Source organism: Cadophora gregata (genome assembly GCF_030347475.1).
Source record: "Cadophora gregata isolate MNR1 chromosome Unknown scaffold_18, whole genome shotgun sequence".
NCBI lineage: Eukaryota > Fungi > Ascomycota > Leotiomycetes > Helotiales > Ploettnerulaceae > Cadophora > Cadophora gregata.
This window is the reverse complement of record NW_026695941.1, coordinates 538,568-561,700: the sequence shown is the minus strand read 5'-3', so window position 1 is coordinate 561,700 and position 23,133 is coordinate 538,568. Positions and strand designations below refer to the sequence as shown.

The following is a 23,133-nucleotide window of genomic DNA, read 5'->3' as shown; positions in this document are numbered from 1 at the left end:
CGGTTAGTAATTTTGTGCAAAAAGGATTCTCAAGGCAGCATCTGGTACTTTGCTCTTAATTCTATACTTCTTGAACTTTGGTATTCTAAGGTTGCAACGCCGGGAGTCCACCATTTCAAAGAGACAAATTTGCATACCTCCAACATATGCCTCCAAGAAAGATGTACCATGCGTTAATGTTCAAACCAATTGTATGTTCAGTCTTGTCTCTTGCTGTTCTGGGTACGTAGATGTTAAGCGAAAGACTTTGTCTATTTACAACGCGTATTGACACTCGAAGCTCTTGAAACTAGACCTCGAGATCAACACACAATCTCGCAACACCACACAAACACCCACCGATCTAGGTAGCTCCAAATGCCTACCCACAGAGGTATCAAGGTCTCAGTGGTCTCTCAACTAGAATTGAAGCTCCACCCAGAGTTCCCGCATCCAGAAAGCTCCCAATTCACGTATCGCAGCCCCGATGTGCGCAAAGGTACCGCGGCCTATGCAGACTGGACGCCGCCTTCTGCATCCTCGGACAGCAAGGCCGATCGTCTACTTGGGAGACAGTCAGTAGTCTCCGTCTATATCCCGTCCATGCCAGGTACGTTGTGTCCACGCCGCGCGACCTTGCCCTCAACGCTGACTTGTTTACAGCGACCCGTTTCTGGATGCGATATAATGTGGCTGAAGCTGCGATGCACTCAGAATGGTTCTACTTCAAGCTCTTCATGAATGGCAGACATATCACATCCTGGGGAACGGATGCGAAGACGAAGCCAAGCGGCCAGGTCATGAGAGGGCTGTTCGAGCCTAGTGACAGGTGGAATTACAGGTATGAGGGAACCTTATTTCGCAACATGGGAACTGAGGCCCGTCCTTTCATATTTGGATACGAGGAAAAAGAACCATCTGCCGCTAAGGATGGAGGATTGATCGAGGTCATGGTATTCCGTGCCAGAGGACGAAAGAGAAAATTGCCCGCGCTGGCGGACTTCAAGAATCAAGAAGGTTATGGAATCATGTAAGCCTACCACCGGATATATTTCTTTGGCTGCGCACCTTCCAACGTTACGATGCGGTTGTGCCGTTTGAGCAGGCCCAGCCTGGGAGCGCCAACGATATTTCGAAGAAAATCTGGAGGATTGGACTAATTTTTATTCCAGCATGCCCAGCGGCGGACTTCTCGAAAAGCCCCAAGAAGCAAAGTTTTATGATTGGCACCTCAAAGACCCCAAAGACAGTCCCTTCGTAACGTTTAAGTTCCACTACCGCAGCTGGGACAATTTGATTAACCTCCAGCTCATTCCAGACAACCACCCAAGGACTCTCTTGCCAGCATCTCCAAGCGTTCTCTCTCTGAATGGTGCCTCGCAGGACCTACATACCAAACTAGAAGAAGACACGGATGAGGAAGAGAAGCAAATAATCGAACAGCTGAAGCGCTCGATGTCATCTATTATCTCCAACGATCCATGGTTGACATCCGTCTTTGACGACAGCCCTGAGCGGCCTCCAAGCAAACAAGGCAGCAGATCAAGCTTCAACGTACCACCTGAAATTACTCCTTTATTTTCTAGTCGACGTCTTCCAGAAGTCCCCACATCCAGGTTTTCTGCTGCTGTTATTGACAAGCCGGCATCGCCTCAGAACAACTGGAACGGCTATCTAGATCGACCATTGCCAGAAATACCAACAAGAGATAGCTCTTTGAAACGTCAAAGACATGATCCTGACAGCCGTTCAAGAAGCTCTTCTGGAATATCTCATTCTCCGTCAATAGCTGCTTCCCTTCTTCCATACGTTGAGCGGGACACTGCATCTCCAGAGGTATGTCAGCTTAACATCTATTCGGAGCACAATTCAACATAAAGCTAGAGGTATCAAGCTAACAATCTCCACAGCCAGTCCTAGGAGTAGCTAAATTCGCCAAGGTCGAAGTCACAACTTCACCCATGATGCCCTCTCCTTCTCCGTCTGCCTTACCCTCCTCGCCAAGTCTTGACGACACCAACCTCCCAGAACCCAACCCAGCCAAATCCAAACGCCAGGGCATCGCATCTCCTCCTCTCAACAGTCTTTTCTCGATGGCCAATATAACAGTCCGCAAAACTCGTCGCTCAGCCAAACGCCTCTCAGACTACTACTCGCACTCGCCTTCCTACTCGCCTTGTCCGCCATCATGTCGTACACCGATTCAAGATATCGAGGACCAAACCCAAAACTTCACTGACGAAAATGAAAACGACATCTATAACGACCGTACAACACTCGACACCAGCCAAAACACACTCTCCATGACAATCTCAGAATCAGAATGGATGTGTCGTACCCCGTCACCCGTTAAGTCCATCCCTCGCTTCGGCAGCGTACAGAAACTTTGGAGTCCTGGTCTTGAAAAACGTGCTTCAAGAGATACGAGTATGGGCTCCAGTATGAGTGTTCTGAAGGAGAAACAGAACGCCTATGGCAATGAGCAAGAAAACCAGCATGAGCACCACCAGCACGGTAATTCTAAGAATGGAAGAAGTGCGAGCGGCAAGAAAACAAACAAGTACAAGCGCGCACCAACACCCGCCCATTGGTATAGCAGAGCCAAGAATTCCGCTGTTGACGGACATATTTCCGAGCATGCCTTTGGCAGTGATAATGCTAGAGTTGATAGGCCGTTGTCAGGAAACTGGATTTGAACGGTCAGATCTCGTCCCCGGTATACATCTTCCTGTCTGTTTTTGATCATGAGAGTCTATCTATGAGACTTTTCATTCATGTGCACAGCAAGCGTCTAAATGTTACCTGTTCCGAGAAAAAATGTCTTTTGTCTTGTCATCGCGGCGTTTCTGATTTCTCATCTGCAATGGACAAGCATACCATACTGAGTCATGGCAAGGAGGACAAGGGAAGAGTTTTATTTTGAGATACCCATGCACACATCCAGTCGTGTTGATTTGCTTTGCTTAATTTCCATTCATGTTCCTGATCCCATCTGTGCTATCAACGGGATGTGTTGTAGAGTAGAAAAGCTCACTGATGAATTAGAGCGAATAAATAGTGTATCACAAGACCTCGCCAGAATATGAGTTACAGATAGCAGGGATTGTGGGAGAGTTGACAGCAATATTTCAAGACGTATGAGATGAACGTACTGTCCAAGCCTGCAAAACAATTTGCAAGTCGGTGAAGTGTAAGCCTGATACATGATGGGCACTCGGAAGAAGTGACTGCAAATATGATGATCATGAGTACGCCTTTGAAGACTAAATTTGAAATGCTATCTATTTAACAGTCCAAAGCCTCGATACATCAACGACCTACCTTTCTCTAAGCAGAGCTCTGTTTCTTTCGTACAGGCGAGGAGATAGCAGTCCGTACCAGCCATCGCATCGAATCATCCAGCACTATGGCCCTGTCTCACCACACAGACCTTGCAAGATGTGCAGACGCCACATCCGCCTCGATCAATAAATTGGCAGCCTGCATTCCCGCTGCGCATCATACCTGCGATCCGCATTCCATACATCTGCATACAGGCGCATACAGGCACATGCCCAAGTGGCACGAGGTAGGCTAGATATTAATTGCTTTCAGCACAAAATATGTATAGCACAAATGCGGGTGATTTGCTTCATCCCTTGTCAAGTGTCGGCTTCCGAGAACATGTGGAGCGGCACAGTCCCTTACCATAGACACAAAACCAGATTTCAATTCATGCCTGTAAAGAAGGGGATCCTATCAGCCACCATATCAGGCATACTTGGGGCTTTACCTTGCATTACGCTAAACTGCACGCCAGAGAGCACAAAGCACGGACACGCTTTGGCTCTGGCTGCGATTCTTCAGTGGTTCTGCTGGGTGATGTGCTTGGCCGAAACGTGATTGAAGAAGTATTTTACGATGAGTTGCCTATTTATGGTTATGGCGGAAGAGAAGGCGGGAAGTGAATGAGTGAGGCTGGCATTGGCAATTATGAATCGAAAGAGACAGGCTTTGTATCTCTTGTATTGAGTGAGCGAGCGAGCACGTTGGAAAATTTGGCTGCTGATTAGTGTTTGTTCGGAAGCGATATAAGATGTTGATTGATCACGGAATTTGCGGTTGAGATTTTGTCTGTGCTTTTCGAATTTTGCTCTGGCGACTAAAGACGACGAAGTCGAACAGCTTCGAAAGGCATAGCGAAAGCCGAAATGTGATAAGAGCTCAGCGCAAGCTGCAATATTGGTACAAGGGGACATGATGTGCTGACTGAAGCCCAGGGCTGACCGAGACGTAAAAGAACCAGATGTCTTTTCCAGGAATGACACCGAAATCCCCTAGCTGAGACAGATCCTGTGCCCGACTGACTGACCGAATTTTCGTGCCGAATAGAACCGATTACAAAGTAAAAAAAAAAACCCTAGCAATCCGTTGAAAGGCATCCATAGACTCGAAATTCGCTCGTATCCGCCGAGATTGTAGGAGACACCCGCTTTTTGCATTTTCCGCCACTCGAAGCTTTGGACCATGATGTGAAGACAAATGAGAAAGAATGCACAAGTGGCGGTGCCCCTGCATCAATAAAAGTCGCAGATCCAAAGCTCTTGTCGTGCTCGCCGAGATCGTACGAATTTAACGAGCAGGACGCTCCCCTGCGTTGGTCAGCAATCAATATTCGCGACGGGAGAATTTCTCGTCACTTGAGAAGCCTGGTTCGCGTCCCTCGGAGCGAGGTGCTGGGTCACCATAAGCAGCCGGTTGAGGAGCTTCTCTAGCTGAGCCACGGTCGTCTCTCTGATAGTCACGAGCTTCTCTAGGATATCCTCCACCTCCTCCACGGCGATCGTCTCGGGTGTATCGATCATCGCGGGAGTAACGGTCAACTCCACGAGGCGCATAGTCGTCACGGTCTCTACCATATCCACGATCGTAATCGCGTCCGCCATAACCACGATCTCTTCCATATCCGCGATCACGCTCTCCTCGCCGGCGATCGTCGTAGCGCTCGCCATATCTTCCTGGGGGCGGTCCTCGGCCATCGTCTTCTGTTGTTTTAGTTAATTGTGTAAAGTAGAGGGAGCAGAAGATACTTGCCTCGCTTTGGTGGACCAAAGTACTTGCCAGGGGTTGGGGTACGAGGGCGGGAGCGACGGGCCTTCTCAATACTCAAAGTGCGGCCTTCAATAACCTCACCCTGAAGACCCTCCTTGGCGGCATCAGCCTGATCGGCAGTGACCATCTTGACGAAGCCGAAGCCACGCGACTCCTTAGTATGAGGATCCAACATGATCTGGCACTTCTCGACATCACCATACTTCTCGAAGAGACGAGTTACCTCAGTCTCAGAGAGGCGAGGATGGATACCAGTGACGAAGAGGTTGGAACCAGGGTTGATGGCGCCATCATCTTGGGGAGGACCTCGCTCGTTTTTGGCGGGAGGACCGCTGGCACATGTCAGTCGATGAAGTGTATAGAGGCAGGTTTGGTACTAACCGGCTGTCGGCATGGCCGTTACCGTTGGGGGATGCAGAGCGACGAGGAGCTCCGCGAGGGGACTCCCTACGGTTTGGGCGCGGGCTTGCTGAACGATCTCTCTCGTATCTAGGAGCCTCATCTACGCGTCGAACTTCAAGTCAGCAAGAATCCTTTCGATTTCGCAGATCTGCGACGAGGAGTAGAAGGCGACGAGATGGGATCATACCTTCGTAACGGGCACCGTTTTCGTTTTCGTAATCCATGGAAGCCATGATGAGCAGGCCTCGATTCTTGGAGTGGATTGGATTTGTATGCAGAGATGATCTCGATAAAGATCGAAGATGAAATGTGGTGATGAAAGGTTTGGAGTTTCGGGTTGAAGAGATCAAGCTGGAACAAAATATGTTGATTCGAAAGGGAAGTCGCGCTAGTGAGAAGGAGCTAAGCCTTGAATAGACTAGCGTAATCTCCCTCAAGGGCGCCCGAGCAGCGATGTGGTCACTTAACTGCCAAATCCAATGAATACAAGCAGCCAAAGTTTGTCTATCAGCTACTTCGCGCTCTCCAGCAGGATGTTTTGATCTTTCTCAACCGATTCAAGAAAACACGTTTAGCTCTTTGGATCACGTGATACCGTGGTTATATGAATGTACGTCTGCGTCTCCAGAAGTGGAGAGCTAATTGGAGGCCAGGGGTTTTTTGGGGCAAAAATGGATGCTTCGAATATGCTAAGCTCATGCACATACACGAAAGGTGCCTCCAATGAATGATACAGCCTTCTTTACAGTTCCCCATCGAGTCTCCCATCTCCCGTGGGAATATCAAATTCCCGTGCTGGCACATCATCCAAGAAGCTTAAGCCAGCAGAAGCTTTCCCACCACACGCTCTCTCCAACGCTAAAAAGGCAAAGTGACCGCCGACAACAGGTCTTGCTTTGAAAGAGTGAATAGCGAATCCGCCAGTCCCTTCGGTCTCGTACAGATCTGTCAACGGTGAATCTGCCCCAGTCAGTAAGTACCACAAACGCATCCAAGGAAACTTACCCGTCGAGGTCTCATTCACCCACAAGGCGATGGATTGAACAACTTCTTCCCGAACTTGCTTGCTGGCTACAGCAACCGCGAAGAACTCCCAGTCACTTTTCGCTGCAAGACGTCTGCTGTCCAGTGGCAGCCCATATCTCTGACGAACGTTATGATACCAGTCGCTCTGGATTTTGTATATCTTCTCCGTTACAAATGCCGTCCTTGACATTGTTGGTGTAATCAACGGCTTCTGCCCATCGGCTATCGCCACTTTCGAGCTCGATGGTAAGTGGAAGCATAAAAGCGAATCCGCAAACAAGTTGTAAAGCGTCGTCCAGCTGCCGTACCAAGTGTACGCCAATTTCGCGTGAGTACCGTCTCTTGAGATGGCAAATTCATCTTCCCATCTCTTGATATAAACCTCGGATATGTTGCGATAAAACTTGGCATCCTTGGTCTCTCCGACCAGTTCTGCGATTTCAGACATAGCTCTGATCCCGATGATGCCTTTCAACGCAAGATTTGTCTGATTTGCCAGCCAGCCGGCAAAATCATCTGTTGATAATTGGTTTGCTGGAATCAAAGCTTCCCGGACAAGGTAGCCAGTCCATTGCTTCCACAGTTTGTAGGACTTTTGAATCCACTGTCGGGCTTGCTTCTCCCCTTTAGCTGAAATTGGCCCTCCAAACGTGTCATCCATGCCCTCAGCGTCGATATGAAGTGGGAATGATCCACGGGTAGATTCCATAGGGTTGTCATCTCCGACCGCAGACCAAATACTGGCAGGTTCGGTGTCATACTTTAGTGAGTTTACCAGAGCAAGACCCATGATGAGCATATTTCCACACTCTTCGACAGGCATATACTCGTCTCTCCCTTCCGGGTGGCCTGTTGCATTAGGAAAATGTGCTCCCAGATCATGCATACTGTAGTCATTCCTTTCATTTCGTTAGCGAACTATTTCACAGGCAAAGAAGAACTGAGAATAACTTACGGGTATTGTCCGCTCATCTGATGCTCGATCAACGGTTCCATAAGATACGCAAGCCATTTCGGATTGGTATACAAGAAGAACGGGAAAGCAGGATAAATAACGTCTACTGTGTTCATATTCCCATCTGAAGAGATCTCCTTGAAGAAGATGATAGGATCATCAGGCGTCCCAGCAAAGCTGCAAGCACCTAAGACTTGCCTAGCGCTCACCGCAAGAATGTCCTTGTAGTCCTCGGAACCCGATTTCAGCGCGTCGATTTCAAGCTGTCCAGAGTAATTACTGGCAAGTGCGAATGCCTTGCTAAAATCATCGTAGTGATACTGTAAGACTTCATCTGCCCCCAAATAGTAGCTCGCCCATAATGGACGCATCAACGTGGTTCCGCGAGCGGATGCAAATTGGATGACCGGATCCTGGACGTGGGCCAGCGTGAAGAGGACACTGTCATGGGCTTTGCCACCTGCAGCAGAGGTACCATTAAGCTTGAATGACTTAGCAAACGCAAAGACAGGCTCGTCATCCATAATCGAGCGGAACCTGTCATCTACGATATTCTGCAATGTACCAGTCCGAGAAAATCTCTGTCGTAGTAGAGCAGATGTTCCAGCTTCGTGCCTCACATCCGCAGGTCCAGTAAAGTGTAATGTCCCCCATTCTCCTCGGTCCGCATCTTCAGTCAAAAGCTGCTCGATTCTTCTCTTGATCTTCCAGGTCTTGAGAGCTTCTTTTCCTGCTCCAGAAGATGCTTGACTCTGGCTCAATTCCCACTCAATTTCATTTCCTCGATTCGCACTGACCCACAGTCCATTCAGGTCAATATAGATGTCAATCTCGAAGTTACCGCTAACGTGCACAGTCAAGTAAGAAGCTGGGATTGATTGTCTTAGTGTAGAAGTTGGCGTAATCGGGGAGAGAAAGGACAGGACGATCTCAGCAGGATCATGGGATGAATTCGGGGCAGGAATATGGTAGGTAAGGTTTGTGGTCGAGGCATCGAACGTCGCTCCCAAGTACTTTGGGTACGAGACAGTGAAGCTAGAATGTAACAATCAGTACAGCTCTATGTCGAGAATCCACTCTGTAATTTTCGCTCCAGGAAGCTCTTCAATCATAAAAGGAACAAGAAAAAAGACCGCCAACCTTTCCCCAGATTTTGGTAACGAGTCCTGTGGTCTCCCCAACAGCGGATAAACTGTATCAGACTTCCCAACCGCAGCCAGAACAGACAATCCGACCTCTTGACCCGTCCAGAATATGGGCCAATGTTCCCACGGATCTTCCCTTGCATGGCCTAGCCATGTACTCAAATATGGATTCCGTACAATCAACGGGAGGACTGGTGGCGTTAATGTTGAGGCTTCTATACCCACAGCAGCTGCCGCAGCCAAAAGATAAGTCGTCCAGCGCATTATGAAAGCCTCTCGTGTTGGTAGTTACTGTATGAATAGCTTGAAGCTCTCGAAGCTGTGTCGTTACCGGGTGCGGCGGATTCGCCCTCAAGAAGGACTGCTTAGACGTTCTGTGCTTGTTTGAATTACTTCAGAACATTGGAGCTAAACGTTCAAATCTACTACTGAACACAGAAGAGCTCCACCGGGAAATGACCAAAGCAATTCAGAAATAAAGACACCAGACTTGAAGAATGGAAAGCAACTCATGGAGCTTCCCCTCCACACATCCAATGCGGTCATGAGAACCGCAATACTGAAACGTGGGGAAGGTCGGCTCAAGGATTTAATGCATGCCATGCCCTGGATTATGCCGAACTTGTGCACTCTCGAGGCACTGCAGCACAATTTCGGTGTAGTTTCTCCACGAGTTCCAGGCGAGGCACACCTGCCCAAGAGCACTAAACGCGGGGTATCGTTGGTGCCACCAGACCTTGTATTTACGAGCGAGACATCTGAAAGATCGGCTTCTGTTTTGAGACTTAGACTACCTATATACCCATCTCATCTGATGAAAGTTCATCTCGATACAGTACGGGAAAACTACGGAACTTCTACAGATCGAAAATATAAATTCCTTTCTTAGCGTCGCAAAATATCCCTCTTCCCTTATCACTTACTCACACTCGAGACCCCACCATCAAGATCTCCCAAGATGTCCATGACCTCCAAAGTAATCGCCATCACCGGCGGCGCCAGCGGCATTGGTCTCGCCACAGCCTCTCTCCTCCTCACTCGTGGAGCTACAGTCTGCATTGGCGACATCATCCCATCAACTCTCGAGACCGCTAAGACGACTCTCTCAGCCGTCCTCTCAGACTCTTCGTCAGGAGGACAAGCAAAAGGTTCCTTCCATCTCAGCAAGTTGGACGTCTCTAAAGTTGAGGAAGTCGATGCTTGGATTGCAGGGATTGTGAAGGAGCATGGCAGGTTGGATGGTGCAGCGAATTGTGCGGGCGTGATTGGGAAGAAGCATGGGATTACGAAGTTGGTGGAGTTGGAAGATGAGGAGGTATGTCTGAACTGTTCACCCAGACAGTTTTGAGCTTTGCCTGTTCTGTGTTCTTGAAGATCTGAGAGTCTGTGTGAGAGCATGGTTTGGGAAGCGAGTTTGAAATCTTGAAATCTGCAAAGTGCCCAAGCTGATTGTTGTGCAGTGGGAGAGGATCATTGGCATTAACCTTACGGGACTCATGTATTCCCTGAGGGCTGAATTGAGAGCTATAGAGAATGGAGGCAGCATCGTCAATGTATCGAGCATTCAAGGTGTGATGGGTAAGGACTCCTCTCTTCATATTTGAAAATATGTAGGATGCTCAAAGTAAAAAAATACTGACATACACCAGGCTTCCCCGGCAGCGCTGCCTACGTGGCAAGCAAACACGGCGTAATAGGACTCACACGCGCCACGGCGAAAGAAGTCGGTGATCGTGAAATCAGAGTCAATGCTATAACTCCTGGCTCTATCATGACCCCTCTGTTGCAGAAAGCACAGGAGATGAATCCAGAGGAGGGTGTGGGTATGCCTAATGCAATCAAGAGAGTTGGAACTGCGGAAGAGATGGCTGGGATTATCTGCTTTTTACTGGGGCCGGACAGCACGTATGTCACAGGTGCAGCATATGCTGGAGATGGAGGGTGGAATTGTTGATCGGAGGTGGAAGTGGGATGCATGTTTACTCGAAAGTTGGAAATTGAATACGAACAATGGAAAATGCTCATTGATCTTCTCCCAACGCCGAGATACATGGACCTCAAACTCGGGAAGTCCAGCCTCAGATCCTTTTAAGACCTATGAATCGCCTTCTCACTCTTAACAACCGAACTCCCTGCTGCCGAACTAGCCGTATAAGCTGTGGGTTTGTTCCTCGTGACCGTTCCCTTCGCCCTCTTATACAGCGCATAACACTGTTCTATCGTCTGATCCCTACTCCATCCAGTCTGCACAATTCCCGTCTCAACCAGCTCCCTCAAGAACATTTCCACTTCATCGAATTCCGTCCAGTCGTTCTTGTATCGTTCTGGCAAGCCTGAGTTGTGCATCAGTGCTAGTAAGCCGGCGAGTACGGTGTTGGCAGCGGCGAGGAGTGTGATGCGGACGTTTGTACCGGCATCGGTAGAGCCGAGAGCTGTAAGGGCTGCACCGAGGAGGAGTTGCAGGATCAGGGCTGCAGTGAAGAGAAGTGATGTGATATCTGGAAGAGTGTTAATAAATCCTCGGCTAGGATGTAAGTATCGATAAGTACCAGCAAAGGAATAGATGGCAGGAAGTACTTACAGTACTCATACTGAGCAAGTGTCCTAGAGCGGATGACGTCTTTGTAGAGACCATTGGGGAGACCTCTAGGAGGATATATGTATGAGGAAGGTTGGCAGATTTTGTGGTTCTCGTCGTTGGACAAAGCTCCGATGGATCGGCATATGATTGAGTGATCTGTATCAGACAATCGAGAGACACTGGGAGGCCGTTCTCCTATCGTTGAGAAGCGCTTAGAGACGCTATCTCTAGAGGAACTGGCGTAAACGGCTTCTTCAACGTCGAGCTTATCTGACATGATGGCTGATGGTTGTATAGGTTAAGTAAACAGTGGAAGCGAAAAGTAGTTTTGAGGAAGTACTTGAGTAGACAAAACTTTGTTTGTGAGACGAAAGTCTTCAAATATAATTCAATATAGGCTTACAGTCTTGAGTGAGAGATAATTGGGACTTGGGGACCAAGAGCTATCTATATAACCATGGAAGGACGATCAAGTGAGCAGCCTATGGGCAGTAACAATGGCGACGGTAAGCCCGAACTGGGCAAATCTCTTGTCAGACCACAAAGTGGGCCAATGTCGACACAGTTTGTGAGACAAGACAAGTTCTCCCAAATTTGAGGTGGTTTGGTCGAAAACTTGGGTAGCCTTGGTCAACACAAAAGCGGACTCCGCACTTGCAACCGCAGTTGTGTAACCTCGTCAACAGTTCAGCAGCCTAATGGCAGCCCTGGGACTAAAAAAACAGCTTCGGTGTGAACAAACGAAAAGGGCTGTGATGTTTACAATGACTCTTGAAGTCTGCGATGGGGGCTCAGAGGGCTGCAATGCGAGGTTGTACTGTACTGATGCCTGCTTATCTGGGTGGTAAGCCGGTGGCAGTTTGTGGGAAGCTGACCACCACCACTCCCCACGGGCTGCAAACATCAGACACTCATTTGAAATACTATAGGGCTGAGCTCGCGATGCCCGTTCACGAGTTCCAGAATCAGCGTCTTGCTTATTCTCGGCACTCGCACCTACGAAGTAAGGCTGACTGGAGGCGCAGTAGGCCTCCCAGTACAAGTCAATCTAGACCAATAGAATACTCAGATCTTCAGAAGAAACCATGGCTAAGTAGCAAGAAGAATAGAAGATATCAGCAGATAATTCTCTGGAAAAATCTGACCGTCCTCGGTCAATGATATTCTTTTCATCAATGCTCAGAGCCACAGGTAAGAAAGCAAGAGTTGTGCATCCTCCAATCTGTTTACCCTCAAGATGCAAATATTGACCAGACAGAGAAGTATGCGCAGTGAAGCAACGAATGAATTAAAAGTTGTGTGCATGTTAGCGTTGCATCGACTTTTGCGGAGCTGAAGTTATAATTCTGTTCTTTTGGTGTTGAGAGACTCTTATGGACAAGAAATGAATGGGCTGAGGGGAAATAGTGTATTTGGTGGTTTGTCAGCAGGCTAGCTCACACCCGTAGGCCTAAAACCTGCCTACGGGTGACCTAAACTAGTGATTCTGTCCTTCAACCTCATCCTCGTTGTGGGCTGCCTCTCGAATATCATCAAAAAGCTCTTTTCAATTTCGCACTCCGTTCAACGATCTGAAATGCAACTTGAAGCCATTCCACAGTCTGTTCTGTCATCCCAGGCACTCACAGAACGTCGACGCTGTGGCTGAGCTGAGATGCGCCCTGAATGTCAGACAGCCCACGACCATATTCACGGATCCATTACGGAGTTTACTCTTGAGGCAACCAGTATCAATTTACTTGTACATGTGCTAGACGGCCTACTCCGAGAATAGTTTATATGATCGAAAAAATCTGGTCGGAGAATTGTCTCGAGCATTCGGAATAATTTACACTTGTCTCAGCAAGATCCCATCAGTCTCCAATTGTTTATGTTTTCATTCGCTCTTCGTCTGTTCGATTCATCACTTTGTTCACGATCATTGACTTCTTTTATCATCCATTCTATAGTCTCGGTTACAAAATTTGACGCATGATCATTTTCTAGGCTTTTATATCTTACAGAGAGTCGCGGATTTTCGCACGCTTGTATCTCCAGCTCAGGTCTCATAATTTGTATATAGCAGAGAGCGATGTTGACATTAGTCTTCCACATCCAGTGTCTGAGAAAGATCGCGAAGGTCCTAGAATTCAGGTGAGTTGGCAGACCGATTCTGGGCGTGCTTTTGACTTCGCGGATAATAGGTTGTACATGTTTAGATCTAAGGATAAAACCCTGTAAATTTTGCGATAACAGCGTTCCTGCAGTTCCGTTGTTAAGTTCTCCAGATATCCCCGTTCCCCTGTCCTACTTTTGGCGAACCCCTCATTTCGTCCGGGTTCGAGCAGGAATTGAATATCCGGTAAGGCGATAAGTAGGAGGCCGCATCGTTGCGGTAATGAGTGAATTCATTGACAGCCATGCTGGCCAGAGTTTGAACTATTTCGATGAGGAAGGTGGTAACCACTGATGTTCGAATCACCGTGACGCTCGTACAGTACCTGCATATTGAGTCGTTCGAGGCGAGCTGTGTCGTCAACTTGCTTGCTCCTGTCACTTTTCGTTGCGTTCCATTTCTCTCAAGTCTCAAACATTCTCGATGACATTCTTCGTCAAGCCAAGATGCATCTATTTTCAGTCTTTGTTGCAGTTGGATGGGCAATGCAGCTGGCTTCATTCAGCGCACACCCACCGAGTCACTCCCATGCACTTGCTGCGGTTTTCTCAAAGCTGACTGGGTACTATCACTCATCTCCTAATGTAACCGAAGGACTCTTTGACCAAAGCACCTCACCATGGTGGGAGAGTGGATGCATTTTCGAGGCAAGTCAGCTCTGACCGTGCCGAACCTTAAAGACTAACATCTATCTCGACGTACATGGATTACGCAAAATATACTGGATCTTGGACATATAAGCAGCTCATTGGAGAGGCTCTTGTCCTGAACTCTTACGACGAGGCTCACGATTTCTTTGGTACCGATCATGAGTACGTCTCTATTGTAGTTGGGCGATGGAATGATGATGTTGAATGGTAATGCTCAATCGTTCTATTCGTTTGTCTAGTTTGGCTAACGCCAATACGTGACAGGTACGCCCAGGCAGGTACGATAGCTTCTTTCCAAGAAAAGCTATGAGACTAAAAGTAAGAGATCAGTCGTGGCCGGAGCTGAGCTCTACGGACCAGACTCTTACATGCCAGGCCTTTGGGGAAATGGCACATGGATAACGCTTGCCCAGCGAACAATCGATGAAGTTTATGACTACTGGACACCAGAGTGCGGCGGAGGTATTTACTGGGTATGTGATGATGTCTCGGAATTGAATGTGCCTCAGAAGCTCACAGCACCCTTATCAGTCGACCGATCCAGCTCAGTCTGCTACGTACAAGTCCGGTATCACACAGCTTGAGTTCATTTCCCTCGCCATGAGAACTTACCTTCAGACCAAAAATGCAACGCTCCTACACATCACAGAGAAGCTGCTCACTTGGATTGTAGACTCAGGTATGATGGATCTGGCGACCGGAACCGTGTACGACGGAGTTGACACTGCTGGCTGCACGGTCTTCAAGGCGCAATGGTCATATTCGTACGGTGTAGGTCGAAGTTTCTACACGTACGCCATGAACCATGCTTACTGTGAAATCAGCATCTTGTAGGAGGTCTTTCTTACCTTTACCAAGCAACTGGCAACTCATCTTACCTGTCATATGCAGCAAAGATCGCCCAGACAGGAATAGCGAAATTCGCGCCCACTGGGGTTGCGAAAGAGCTCTGTGAAGCGAGAGGTACTTGCAACCAAGATCAACAAGGCTTCAAAGTACTTTAAACCCGATCCATCATACTGTAACATGCATCAGCTTGATCCCACTAACACTTCATAGGCTATATTTCTCCGTCAGTTGGCGTACTTACACTCAACCACGCCGGACAAGGCAATGAAATCCAGTATCTCCACCGTACTTCAGAGGTCTGCAAAAGCAGCGCTAGCTACATGCGATACCGACTGGAATTGTGCAGGAAACTGGACGAACGGCTCAACACAGGGTTATCCTCCATTCAGATCTACGCATCTCGTTGCAGCTGCATTAGTTGCTTTAGAGGGGATCACAAAGTAATGAGAGGGAAACACTCCTCTCTGCAAGTCAGGAAAATTCACAGCATTACATGACATCAGGCAGCCATCGAATCGGCAAGTTTCTCTGTACGGGTATTCTAGATCACATTCGATATATACCTTCTACTTCCCAGCTCAACTATATACAGAGAACCACAAGAGTATTTACAAACCTCAAAGCACACGGCCTACTTGTATGCCCTCACTCCATCCCTTACAAGCACTGAGAGTACCATTGAGATTGAACCTTACAAGTAGAGCCACTTACGCAAGTCGTCGCACCAGTCCATCCAGAACCACCACACTGGGCGTACTTCTGAGCAACAGGGCCAGATCCCGTACCTGGAGCTGTTGTACCAGTCGGCGTGGTTGCCGCAGTGGTTGTAGGTGTGTTTCCACCTCCAGTTCCAGCCGAAGCAAGCTTCCCATTGACGAAAGTCAAAGCTGCTTGTCCGTACTCAGTGCCATAGCCCTGATGAGTGGCTTGGCTGCTGCCGTTACAGCAGTATGGATCCGCTGCGTCACAGTAAGATTGTATCTTGGCTGCTGAGGGACACTGGAAGCCAGCTGGGCGGGGTGCAAACTGAATGAGAGTTAGCATTTCTCGATGACAGGGTGTGGTAGAAGAGGTGGGAGCTTACGCCTGAGGCTTTGCAGGTACCGACGTTGTATGGTAGGCCTGGGATATATCTTGGGTCTCCCATGAAGATGGCTGCTTTTATCATGTTTACCGCGAAAGGTTGAATGGGGACAGAAGTATCTGTCAAGCCGACATTGGTGTCACCACCTCCACAGAAGCCGTTATCGAAGATTTGACCACCCTGAGGATTTTCAGCTGAATGCTCGCTTGAAGTGGATGGGCATGTATACCTGAGAGTATCCCACAATGACCAAGAGAGTATTTGGACACCTGGTGTTGAACGAGTTGACGGCACTTGCGACGGCTTTCACACCAGCCAAGACGGAGTTCCCGTAACTGGCTCCTCCACACGAGGCTTGTCCGCCGCAGGCTGGGTAGACGATGGCTTCGGAGGTAGCTCCTGGGTGGGCATTGAGGATCAAGTTCACGACCACTGGAAGGAAATCAGCATCCAACAAACGCTCGACCTAAAGGGAACCTACCACCAGCAGTTCCATATCCAGCGGGTGCAGTTGTCTCTCGGGCACCAAAAACGTGAATATTGGGACAGCTCGTTTGACGTTCCTCGACCTCAATAGGAGAAGCGAGAGCTTTACCTAGGAGGAGAAGTGTTGCGGCAGCAGTCAGATACATTTTGAAGATCGAGTGGATTTTTGATTACAATAGAGCAGAAGTAAACAGAAGCGGTGCCAGAACGAAGGACAAGACCAGAGGTGAGAAGCATATATCAAGAGTCAGGTACGATCAACCTCATGGAGTAGGTTACCAGGGCCGAGCGGAGCTACATTAGTAGACGTCCCATATTTCGCACGATTCAGTTCCGCATGAACCAAAAAGGTTCAAGCTTTCGATCAGGGACGAACAGTGGAGACAAACATCTCCATCTTTCCGAGAGAATTTAGCCGCAGGAAGATATTCCCACTGGTCCTTATTCCTTCTCAGTTAAGACATAACACACACTATGAGATCTCTTGACCTCCAAGATTTTCTCAATCTTCAGCTACAAAGTGACCTTCTAGTCACTCATTCGAAACGGAACTAAAAATATGACAGGGCTAGTGCTAAAACTAATAGTTTCCCCGCCATACAGGCATAAGAATATTAGGCAAAAGAGCGTTCCCGGTCGGAGGAGGTATATCAGATGATCCGAATCTGGGGACAGCTCAGCAGCAAGGCCGAACATCACAAGTAGACTCTCAAAAAGTGTCGTAGATCCCCGCATCTCATGATCTGAACTTGCATGCGAGCTCTTTATCCAGGACCCGTCTCAGACCACGGCTCCGTTCCACGTGGTATTAAGGTTGTAAGCACCTCTTGTTACACGGAAGAATCGGGTTCGGCATAGGCAGGCTGAATCCTGATTAGGGCTGGAGAGTGCCTATTTGAGCGCCACAGATGCGTGAGGTTGAGTGTGTTCCGGGGCTCTGAGAAATGAAAGGAGGACTTGTACCTTGGTAACCGTGAACTCTTCTTGTGGAGTGGGTGCCAGACTGGCGGGCCTCGGCTCAAACTTCTCAATTACACTTCCTATGCATTTTATCTGCGAGCATTCTAGACTTTCAAGATTCGGGTAAATGCTAATTGTGCTGAAACAAGAGCTTGTACCCAAGTACTAAGTACAATTATATCTAATGCATGATCCGTATCTCGCACCGCTATCAGCCTTTCGTTGTGGCTGTGTGAAAGATACGAAGTGAAAGGGGTGACTTTGGCTTTCGAATAAAGCCTCGCTTAGGTAGCCTTGCGAAACACCCCTTACCAGGTGCCGGGTAAATTGTTTAACGAAGACGGGTCAAGCGAGATCTTCGTCCTACGTGTGGTTGATATACTTCTCCAAAGCATAACATCGGCTAAAATTTGCGCTCTTCTTCAACTCAGGACTGGAATTAGTGATGACGAGTCGCTCATCACTTGATAATGTCCCTTCATCCGGAGCAAGGGGCGGCAAAAGATGGGGTAGTGCAGCAGATCGTTCTCCCGGCCATGATGATGTGCAAAACACGAAGTCTCCACTTAAAGGGCTTTTTTTAGCGCATCGATATTAGATCGGAAGGGGTGGATTTGAGCCAGGTGCGGATTGCACACGATCCATGCTCATCTAAGGTTTGCTTCATGGTGAAATATATAATTAGAAGGGTTGCTCGACGTCTTGGGGAGGGTAGCATCACAATTGCCCATCAATCTCGCCCATCATGTTGTCGTTCATCACCTTCCTTGCTACTTCTTTCGCCTTCACTTCTTCAGTTCTTGCTTACCCCGCCAATGTCACTGATCTGAGTGACCTCGTGGCCCGTGGTGGAACTCCAAGGTCAGCACCATTTGTTGTCATTGCCTATCTTCTGTGATATGACTCTTCAATATCTTTGCGCTTCGAGTGTGGAAAAGTCAGTACTGACCCTCCATAAAGTTCTACCGGCACCAACAATGGATTCTACTATTCGTGGTGGACAGACAATGGTGCTCAAGCTACTTATACCAACGGCCCTGCAGGTCAATACAGTATTACTTGGGGTACCGGAGGTAACCTCGTTGGAGGCAAAGGATGGAATCCAGGAACCTCCAGGTGAGCCATTCTCTATCAACCAACGAGTGAAGTCATGAGCCAACCTTGTTGTAGAGCCATCTCATACACCGGTACCTACAGTCCAAACGGCAACAGCTATCTCTCCGTTTACGGCTGGACTCGCTCCCCTCTGATCGAGTACTACATCGTCGAGAACTTCGGAACCTACAACCCATCTACAGGTGCAACAAAAAAGGGATCTGTCACCAGTGATGGCTCCACATATGACATCTACCAGACCACACGCACCAACCAGCCATCCATCGACGGCACCGCAACCTTTCAGCAATACTGGTCCGTTCGGACTTCTCATCGCTCAAGCGGTACAGTCAACACCAAGGCTCACTTTGATGCCTGGGCTGCACTTGGCATGAAGCTTGGAACACATAATTATCAGATTGTTGCCACAGAGGGTTACTTCAGCAGTGGCTCGTCTACCATTACTGTCTCTGAAGGTACTGCTTCAGGTGGTGGTGGAAGTACTCCAGTTGTCACGACAAGTAAGGCCGCGAGTCCTACATCTGGAACTGGAACTGGATCCGGTGGAAACGTAAGTTTACTCGCTCCTCTCTATGTGCGCACGTGTGCTGAATTGCCTATAGTGTGTTGCCATGTACTCTCAATGTGGAGGTTCTGGCTGGGCTGGTGCTACTTGTTGCTCATCCGGGACTTGCAAAGTCCAGAGTCAATGGTACTCTCAGTGTTTGTAACTGTCTTGCGCATTGTGCTGGTCAAAGTTCGCGCTACCTCTGCTTCTTCGATTCGTTTGGCATTGCTGGACTCTGTACATATCTTTATCCAGGCTATCTTTCTTGTAAATATTGTTGAAAATTACGAACACTATCTAGTTACATATCAAAGTAACTGAATACATAGCCTGAGCATGCTCTCCGTTTTGTGCTTTGGTGGTAGGGAATAAAAGAAGAGAAAGACCAGGAGGACGGCATCATGAGGCGCCGGCTTGCCTTCCCACCCCTCTGTAAATGACCCTTCTAGAGCCTACGATACAGGATAAACGACCCCATGAACATTCGCTTGTCGTGAAAACAAAATATGCACAACTTGCCTGGCCAATCAGCTCATGTCACAGCCGAAGCGGATGGATTCAGGCTATGCAGAGACAAGAAGTGCGAATGCGGGACAACATGACGGCCCAAGGGGAACAAGATATCTTAGCGTGGATCTTTTGCAGGTCTGTTGCCTCAGAACAATCAGACTAATCAAGATAGCATGGTAACAGACAGATTTGAACATTCGTGCCCATCAACTCACCTATTCGCTGCCCCACTGTCCAGCCAGCACAGAGGACAGCAAATAGAACCCCAACCGGCCCGCGATATCATTCCATTCAAGGTTCTCTCACCGACATTCGGGGGAAAATGTGACCAGAGAATAAAATCATCAAGATCAGAACAAGACCACTCGCCGGTAATAATCCAGTTCTTGAGTTCAATCGTGGCGTCCGTGCAAAAGCAAGAAATCCACCTCGCATACGGTTGTCTGGCCGCCCACGGATCATGAGTGGCTGATCAACACTGCACACTAAAAGCTGCAGCATCAAGAGTCAACTCGTCACCCCGCGAACCAGGTGAGCACAACCAAATCCTTGCTGCGACCCATCCTTGAAGCTGTTCTGATCTGACCGCAAGGTTGCTTGCTGCAAGATTCCATCAAAGGCTTCATCATTTTGCGATACGATTCCTTTCGGTGCGAAGTATTTATTCGAAGGGCAGAGGTCAACTGCGCATCGCCTAGCAACCGGCATTTGGCGATAACACTGTTTACTTGGCCGATAAGCTTGACGGGACGGAGGATTTCGACAACTTGCGTGCTTCACGACAGCTGAAGAATCAACACTGCATTCCAGAGACACACAAGACAATTGAGGATCTATCCGCATTCCTCGAATCTATCGATAAGGGCGATTGAACGGACGAACAAATCTATACGAAACTTTTGGACAAGAGGATAACAGAGTTGATTCCGAGCTGCCGTTCGGCGGCCCTGAGCCGTCGTGATGGCTACCGATGGGCTTTCTCCACCTGGGAGCAGCTCCTATTCCTCGAATACGATGTATGTTGGAGATGGCACATGGGACTCTTCAAGAAATGATTTTTTGTTACCGAACTTGGTGGGGTTAAATTTCGAGACGATGCGATATAATGGTACATTTCCTCCTCCTCTGTTTGCGGGGAAAATATACTGATACACTTGCTAGGAATGGGCAATCGGTTTAAAACGATGCCGGGATACCACAGCTTGATCAGAGCACATGGGATCATAGCTGTGATAGCTTTCCTTGTCCTCCTTCCTGCCGCCATCCTCATGGCCCAATTCTACTCTCGAAACCCATTTTGGGCGCTACGCATGCATATATACCTTCAGATACTAGTTGTTGGACTTTCAACAGTCGTTTTTATCATCGGATTCAATGCCGTCGGTCTCAATCGCAGTCTTACGAACCCACATCACGGAATAGGTGTCGCCATTTACACTTTGATCTTGATACAAGCAATTGGTGGATGGTGGATACATAAGAGAGAGAAGAAACGGATTCCAGTCAAGCTGCCTGTAAAGTTGGTTCTGCACCAATGGCTCGGAAGAACCATTGCGTTACTGGGCTTCGCTCAGGTTCCCCTCGGATTGACCCTCTACGGAAGTCCTAAGTGGATGTTCATCTTGTATGCTGTCTGGATGTCCTTCTTGCTGGTCTTATTCTTCGTTTTGTGCTATAGAGCAATTCCACCACTTGACGGATATGGGACGGGAGGCAGGCGTAGCCGTAGTCAAAGCAGAACGGTTATTTCAGACAAGAAGCCCAGCAGGTTCGGAGGACTTTTGGGTCCATTGGCCCTGGGGGCTGGAGCCGCAACATTACTGGGCAGACGCAATAGGAGCCGCAGTAGGAGTCGAAGCCATAGTCGAAGCAGGAGAACCGAAGTCATTCCAAGCAGAAGAGGAAGTGGGAGTTATATCGAGGAGGAAAAGTACACGGAGAGGTCCAAGAAGAGTGGCGGGATGATGGATAAGCTATTGAAAGCAGGAGCAGTCTTCGGAGCGGCTGGCTTAGCCAAAAGCTTCTTCGATCGAAGGCGAGACAAGAGAGCTGACGACGATTATTCTTCTGTTGCTCATGATACACCATCTCGACGACATGCTGCTCGGCGACACAGCGATAGCGATCTATCCGAGAGCATTGTTGTGCACAGAATGGAAGAAGGAAGACCAGGACACTCGGGCGTATTGCCTGGACCAGGAGACCCGGTTCTGGCAGCAGCAGCTATCAGTGCTGCAGCACCTAGACCTACCACACCAAGGCCGGTCCGTAGGCAAAGTTCCTTCGATTCTGGTTCATATTCTTACGAGTCTACGCTCTCTCCGTCGAGACGCCCACAATCTACCCACGGGGCTCGCAATGGAGTTCTAGCTGGCCTTGGATTGGGGTGGTTCGCAAAGAAGATGAAAGACAGGCGAGATAGGAAGGAGCTGGACCGTCTTGATCGACTTGAAGCACAACGTATTGAAGATGAACGCCTCGCCAGACATGGCGCCACGCCATCTCGACTCACAGGCGACGGATTCCCAAACTCAGGCCGCCGATATCAACGACGACCTTCTATTGCACACTCTTCCGAACTCTCGTCCATCATTGACGACCCTCACGCTATCCGCCCTGGAGCCATACCACCGCCTCTTGTTCCACCACCTTTCCAACCCGGTCCAATAGCCACAGATATGGAAGCGAGAAGGTCGCGATACGATGTCACACAACCTGTGTCAATGCCACCCTTGCCTCATGATCCACAAGGCATTTTGCATCAAGAAGAGTCAGGAAGCGAAGCCTACATGTCAGCAGGCGGTCACCCGCATCGCAGACATTCCTCACGGAGGAGAAGAGAAGGAGAGATAGCTGCAGCCGCCGCAGTAGCAGAAGCCGCAAGCCTAGCAGCAAAAGAAGAAGCCCGTAGGAGGCGATCGAGAAGTAGAGGTGGGCACACGAGTGGAGATATAGTCAGTCCACCTGTGAGCGTGAAAGTGAAAGTCCACGGAGACAAAGACCGGAATGTCACGTTACGGCGTCTCACAGAGCAGGAAGCTGCCGCAGAAAGAGAAGCGAGAAGGTCAGATCGACGACGGAGGCGTGCAGACTCGTTATCTAGTTTGAGTGGCACAGACACTGGACCCTCGCGGCGGAGATATAGAAGAGAAGGAAGTGTGAGAAGGGATAATACACCACCTCCAGCAATGGCGCCGTTAAATCCTCCTGCTCCACCGTTTGCAGGTGGTAGGAAACCGAAGGACTCGGCATACTATAGCGGCAGACCAAGCGAGCCAGGAGGAAGTCCCGCTGGGCTACCAGCTGGGAGTATAGGAAGTCCAGAGAGCCATGGTACATGGAGTGCCATGAGTCCCAGTGTGGAGGGTGGTGATGGAGCAGAGGCTGCTGCTGAGAGGCGGAGGAGGAGGAGGTTAGAGCGGAATCAAAGGAATCAGACGGGGACGGTGGATTTCACCTAAGGATATGAGCGATATGATTTGGGAAGTGATTGGATCTCTCATGAGAGCGGAGCTTGGGTTGCATTTGTAAAAATTACTTGGATGTCTTTTAACTTGGACATAATTTGGGTAGGCAGTAGGCTAGGTGTCAAGATGA

The 23,133-nt window shown here is 48.8% G+C and overlaps 9 protein-coding genes across 9 annotated transcripts; 5 read left to right on the top strand and 4 right to left on the bottom strand.

Annotated features, from left to right (window-relative positions):
* Positions 1-357: 357 nt before the first annotated feature.
* On the top strand, positions 358-2,675 carry ONS95_006605 (uncharacterized protein; the record flags this gene model as incomplete). The annotated part of the gene is made up of 4 exons (XM_058500071.1): positions 358-589; positions 643-1,009; positions 1,152-1,815; positions 1,890-2,675. The coding sequence occupies 4 exons, from the start codon at positions 358-360 to the stop codon at positions 2,673-2,675; spliced, it is 2,049 nt and encodes a 682-aa protein (XP_058349906.1).
* Positions 2,676-4,626: 1,951 nt separating this feature from the next.
* ONS95_006604 (uncharacterized protein) lies at positions 4,627-5,705 on the bottom strand (the record flags this gene model as incomplete). The annotated part of the gene is made up of 4 exons (XM_058500070.1): positions 4,627-5,000; positions 5,053-5,402; positions 5,452-5,572; positions 5,660-5,705. 4 exons carry the CDS (start codon positions 5,703-5,705, stop codon positions 4,627-4,629), a joined length of 891 nt encoding a protein of 296 aa, XP_058349905.1.
* A 509-nt stretch (positions 5,706-6,214) lies between these two features.
* ONS95_006603 (uncharacterized protein) lies at positions 6,215-8,862 on the bottom strand (the record flags this gene model as incomplete). Its single annotated transcript, XM_058500069.1, has 4 exons — positions 6,215-6,432; positions 6,478-7,397; positions 7,454-8,488; positions 8,594-8,862. The coding sequence occupies 4 exons, from the start codon at positions 8,860-8,862 to the stop codon at positions 6,215-6,217; spliced, it is 2,442 nt and encodes an 813-aa protein (XP_058349904.1).
* A 694-nt stretch (positions 8,863-9,556) lies between these two features.
* Positions 9,557-10,552, top strand: ONS95_006602 (uncharacterized protein; the record flags this gene model as incomplete). Its single annotated transcript, XM_058500068.1, has 3 exons — positions 9,557-9,913; positions 10,059-10,176; positions 10,248-10,552. 3 exons carry the CDS (start codon positions 9,557-9,559, stop codon positions 10,550-10,552), a joined length of 780 nt encoding a protein of 259 aa, XP_058349903.1.
* A 134-nt stretch (positions 10,553-10,686) lies between these two features.
* Positions 10,687-11,456, bottom strand: ONS95_006601 (uncharacterized protein; the record flags this gene model as incomplete). Its single annotated transcript, XM_058500067.1, has 2 exons — positions 10,687-11,096; positions 11,180-11,456. The coding sequence occupies 2 exons, from the start codon at positions 11,454-11,456 to the stop codon at positions 10,687-10,689; spliced, it is 687 nt and encodes a 228-aa protein (XP_058349902.1).
* A 2,580-nt stretch (positions 11,457-14,036) lies between these two features.
* DCW1_7 (hydrolase 76 protein) lies at positions 14,037-17,480 on the top strand (the record flags this gene model as incomplete). The annotated part of the gene is made up of 6 exons (XM_058500066.1): positions 14,037-14,191; positions 14,249-14,262; positions 14,315-14,457; positions 14,516-14,755; positions 14,809-14,979; positions 15,044-17,480. 6 exons carry the CDS (start codon positions 14,037-14,039, stop codon positions 15,275-15,277), a joined length of 957 nt encoding a protein of 318 aa, XP_058349901.1. The 3' UTR covers positions 15,278-17,480.
* Positions 15,491-17,480, bottom strand: AXE1 (1 carbohydrate esterase; the record flags this gene model as incomplete). Its single annotated transcript, XM_058500065.1, has 4 exons — positions 16,399-17,480; positions 16,147-16,349; positions 15,918-16,097; positions 15,491-15,859 (listed from the first exon to the last, which is right to left on the bottom strand). The coding sequence occupies exons 1-4, from the start codon at positions 16,547-16,549 to the stop codon at positions 15,491-15,493; spliced, it is 903 nt and encodes a 300-aa protein (XP_058349900.1). The 5' UTR covers positions 16,550-17,480.
* Positions 17,481-18,108: 628 nt separating this feature from the next.
* ONS95_006598 (uncharacterized protein) lies at positions 18,109-19,189 on the top strand (the record flags this gene model as incomplete). Its single annotated transcript, XM_058500064.1, has 4 exons — positions 18,109-18,224; positions 18,324-18,479; positions 18,534-19,029; positions 19,082-19,189. The coding sequence occupies 4 exons, from the start codon at positions 18,109-18,111 to the stop codon at positions 19,187-19,189; spliced, it is 876 nt and encodes a 291-aa protein (XP_058349899.1).
* Positions 19,190-20,699: 1,510 nt separating this feature from the next.
* Positions 20,700-22,997, top strand: ONS95_006597 (uncharacterized protein; the record flags this gene model as incomplete). Its single annotated transcript, XM_058500063.1, has 1 exon — positions 20,700-22,997. One exon carries the CDS (start codon positions 20,700-20,702, stop codon positions 22,995-22,997), a length of 2,298 nt encoding a protein of 765 aa, XP_058349898.1.
* Positions 22,998-23,133: the final 136 nt, after the last annotated feature.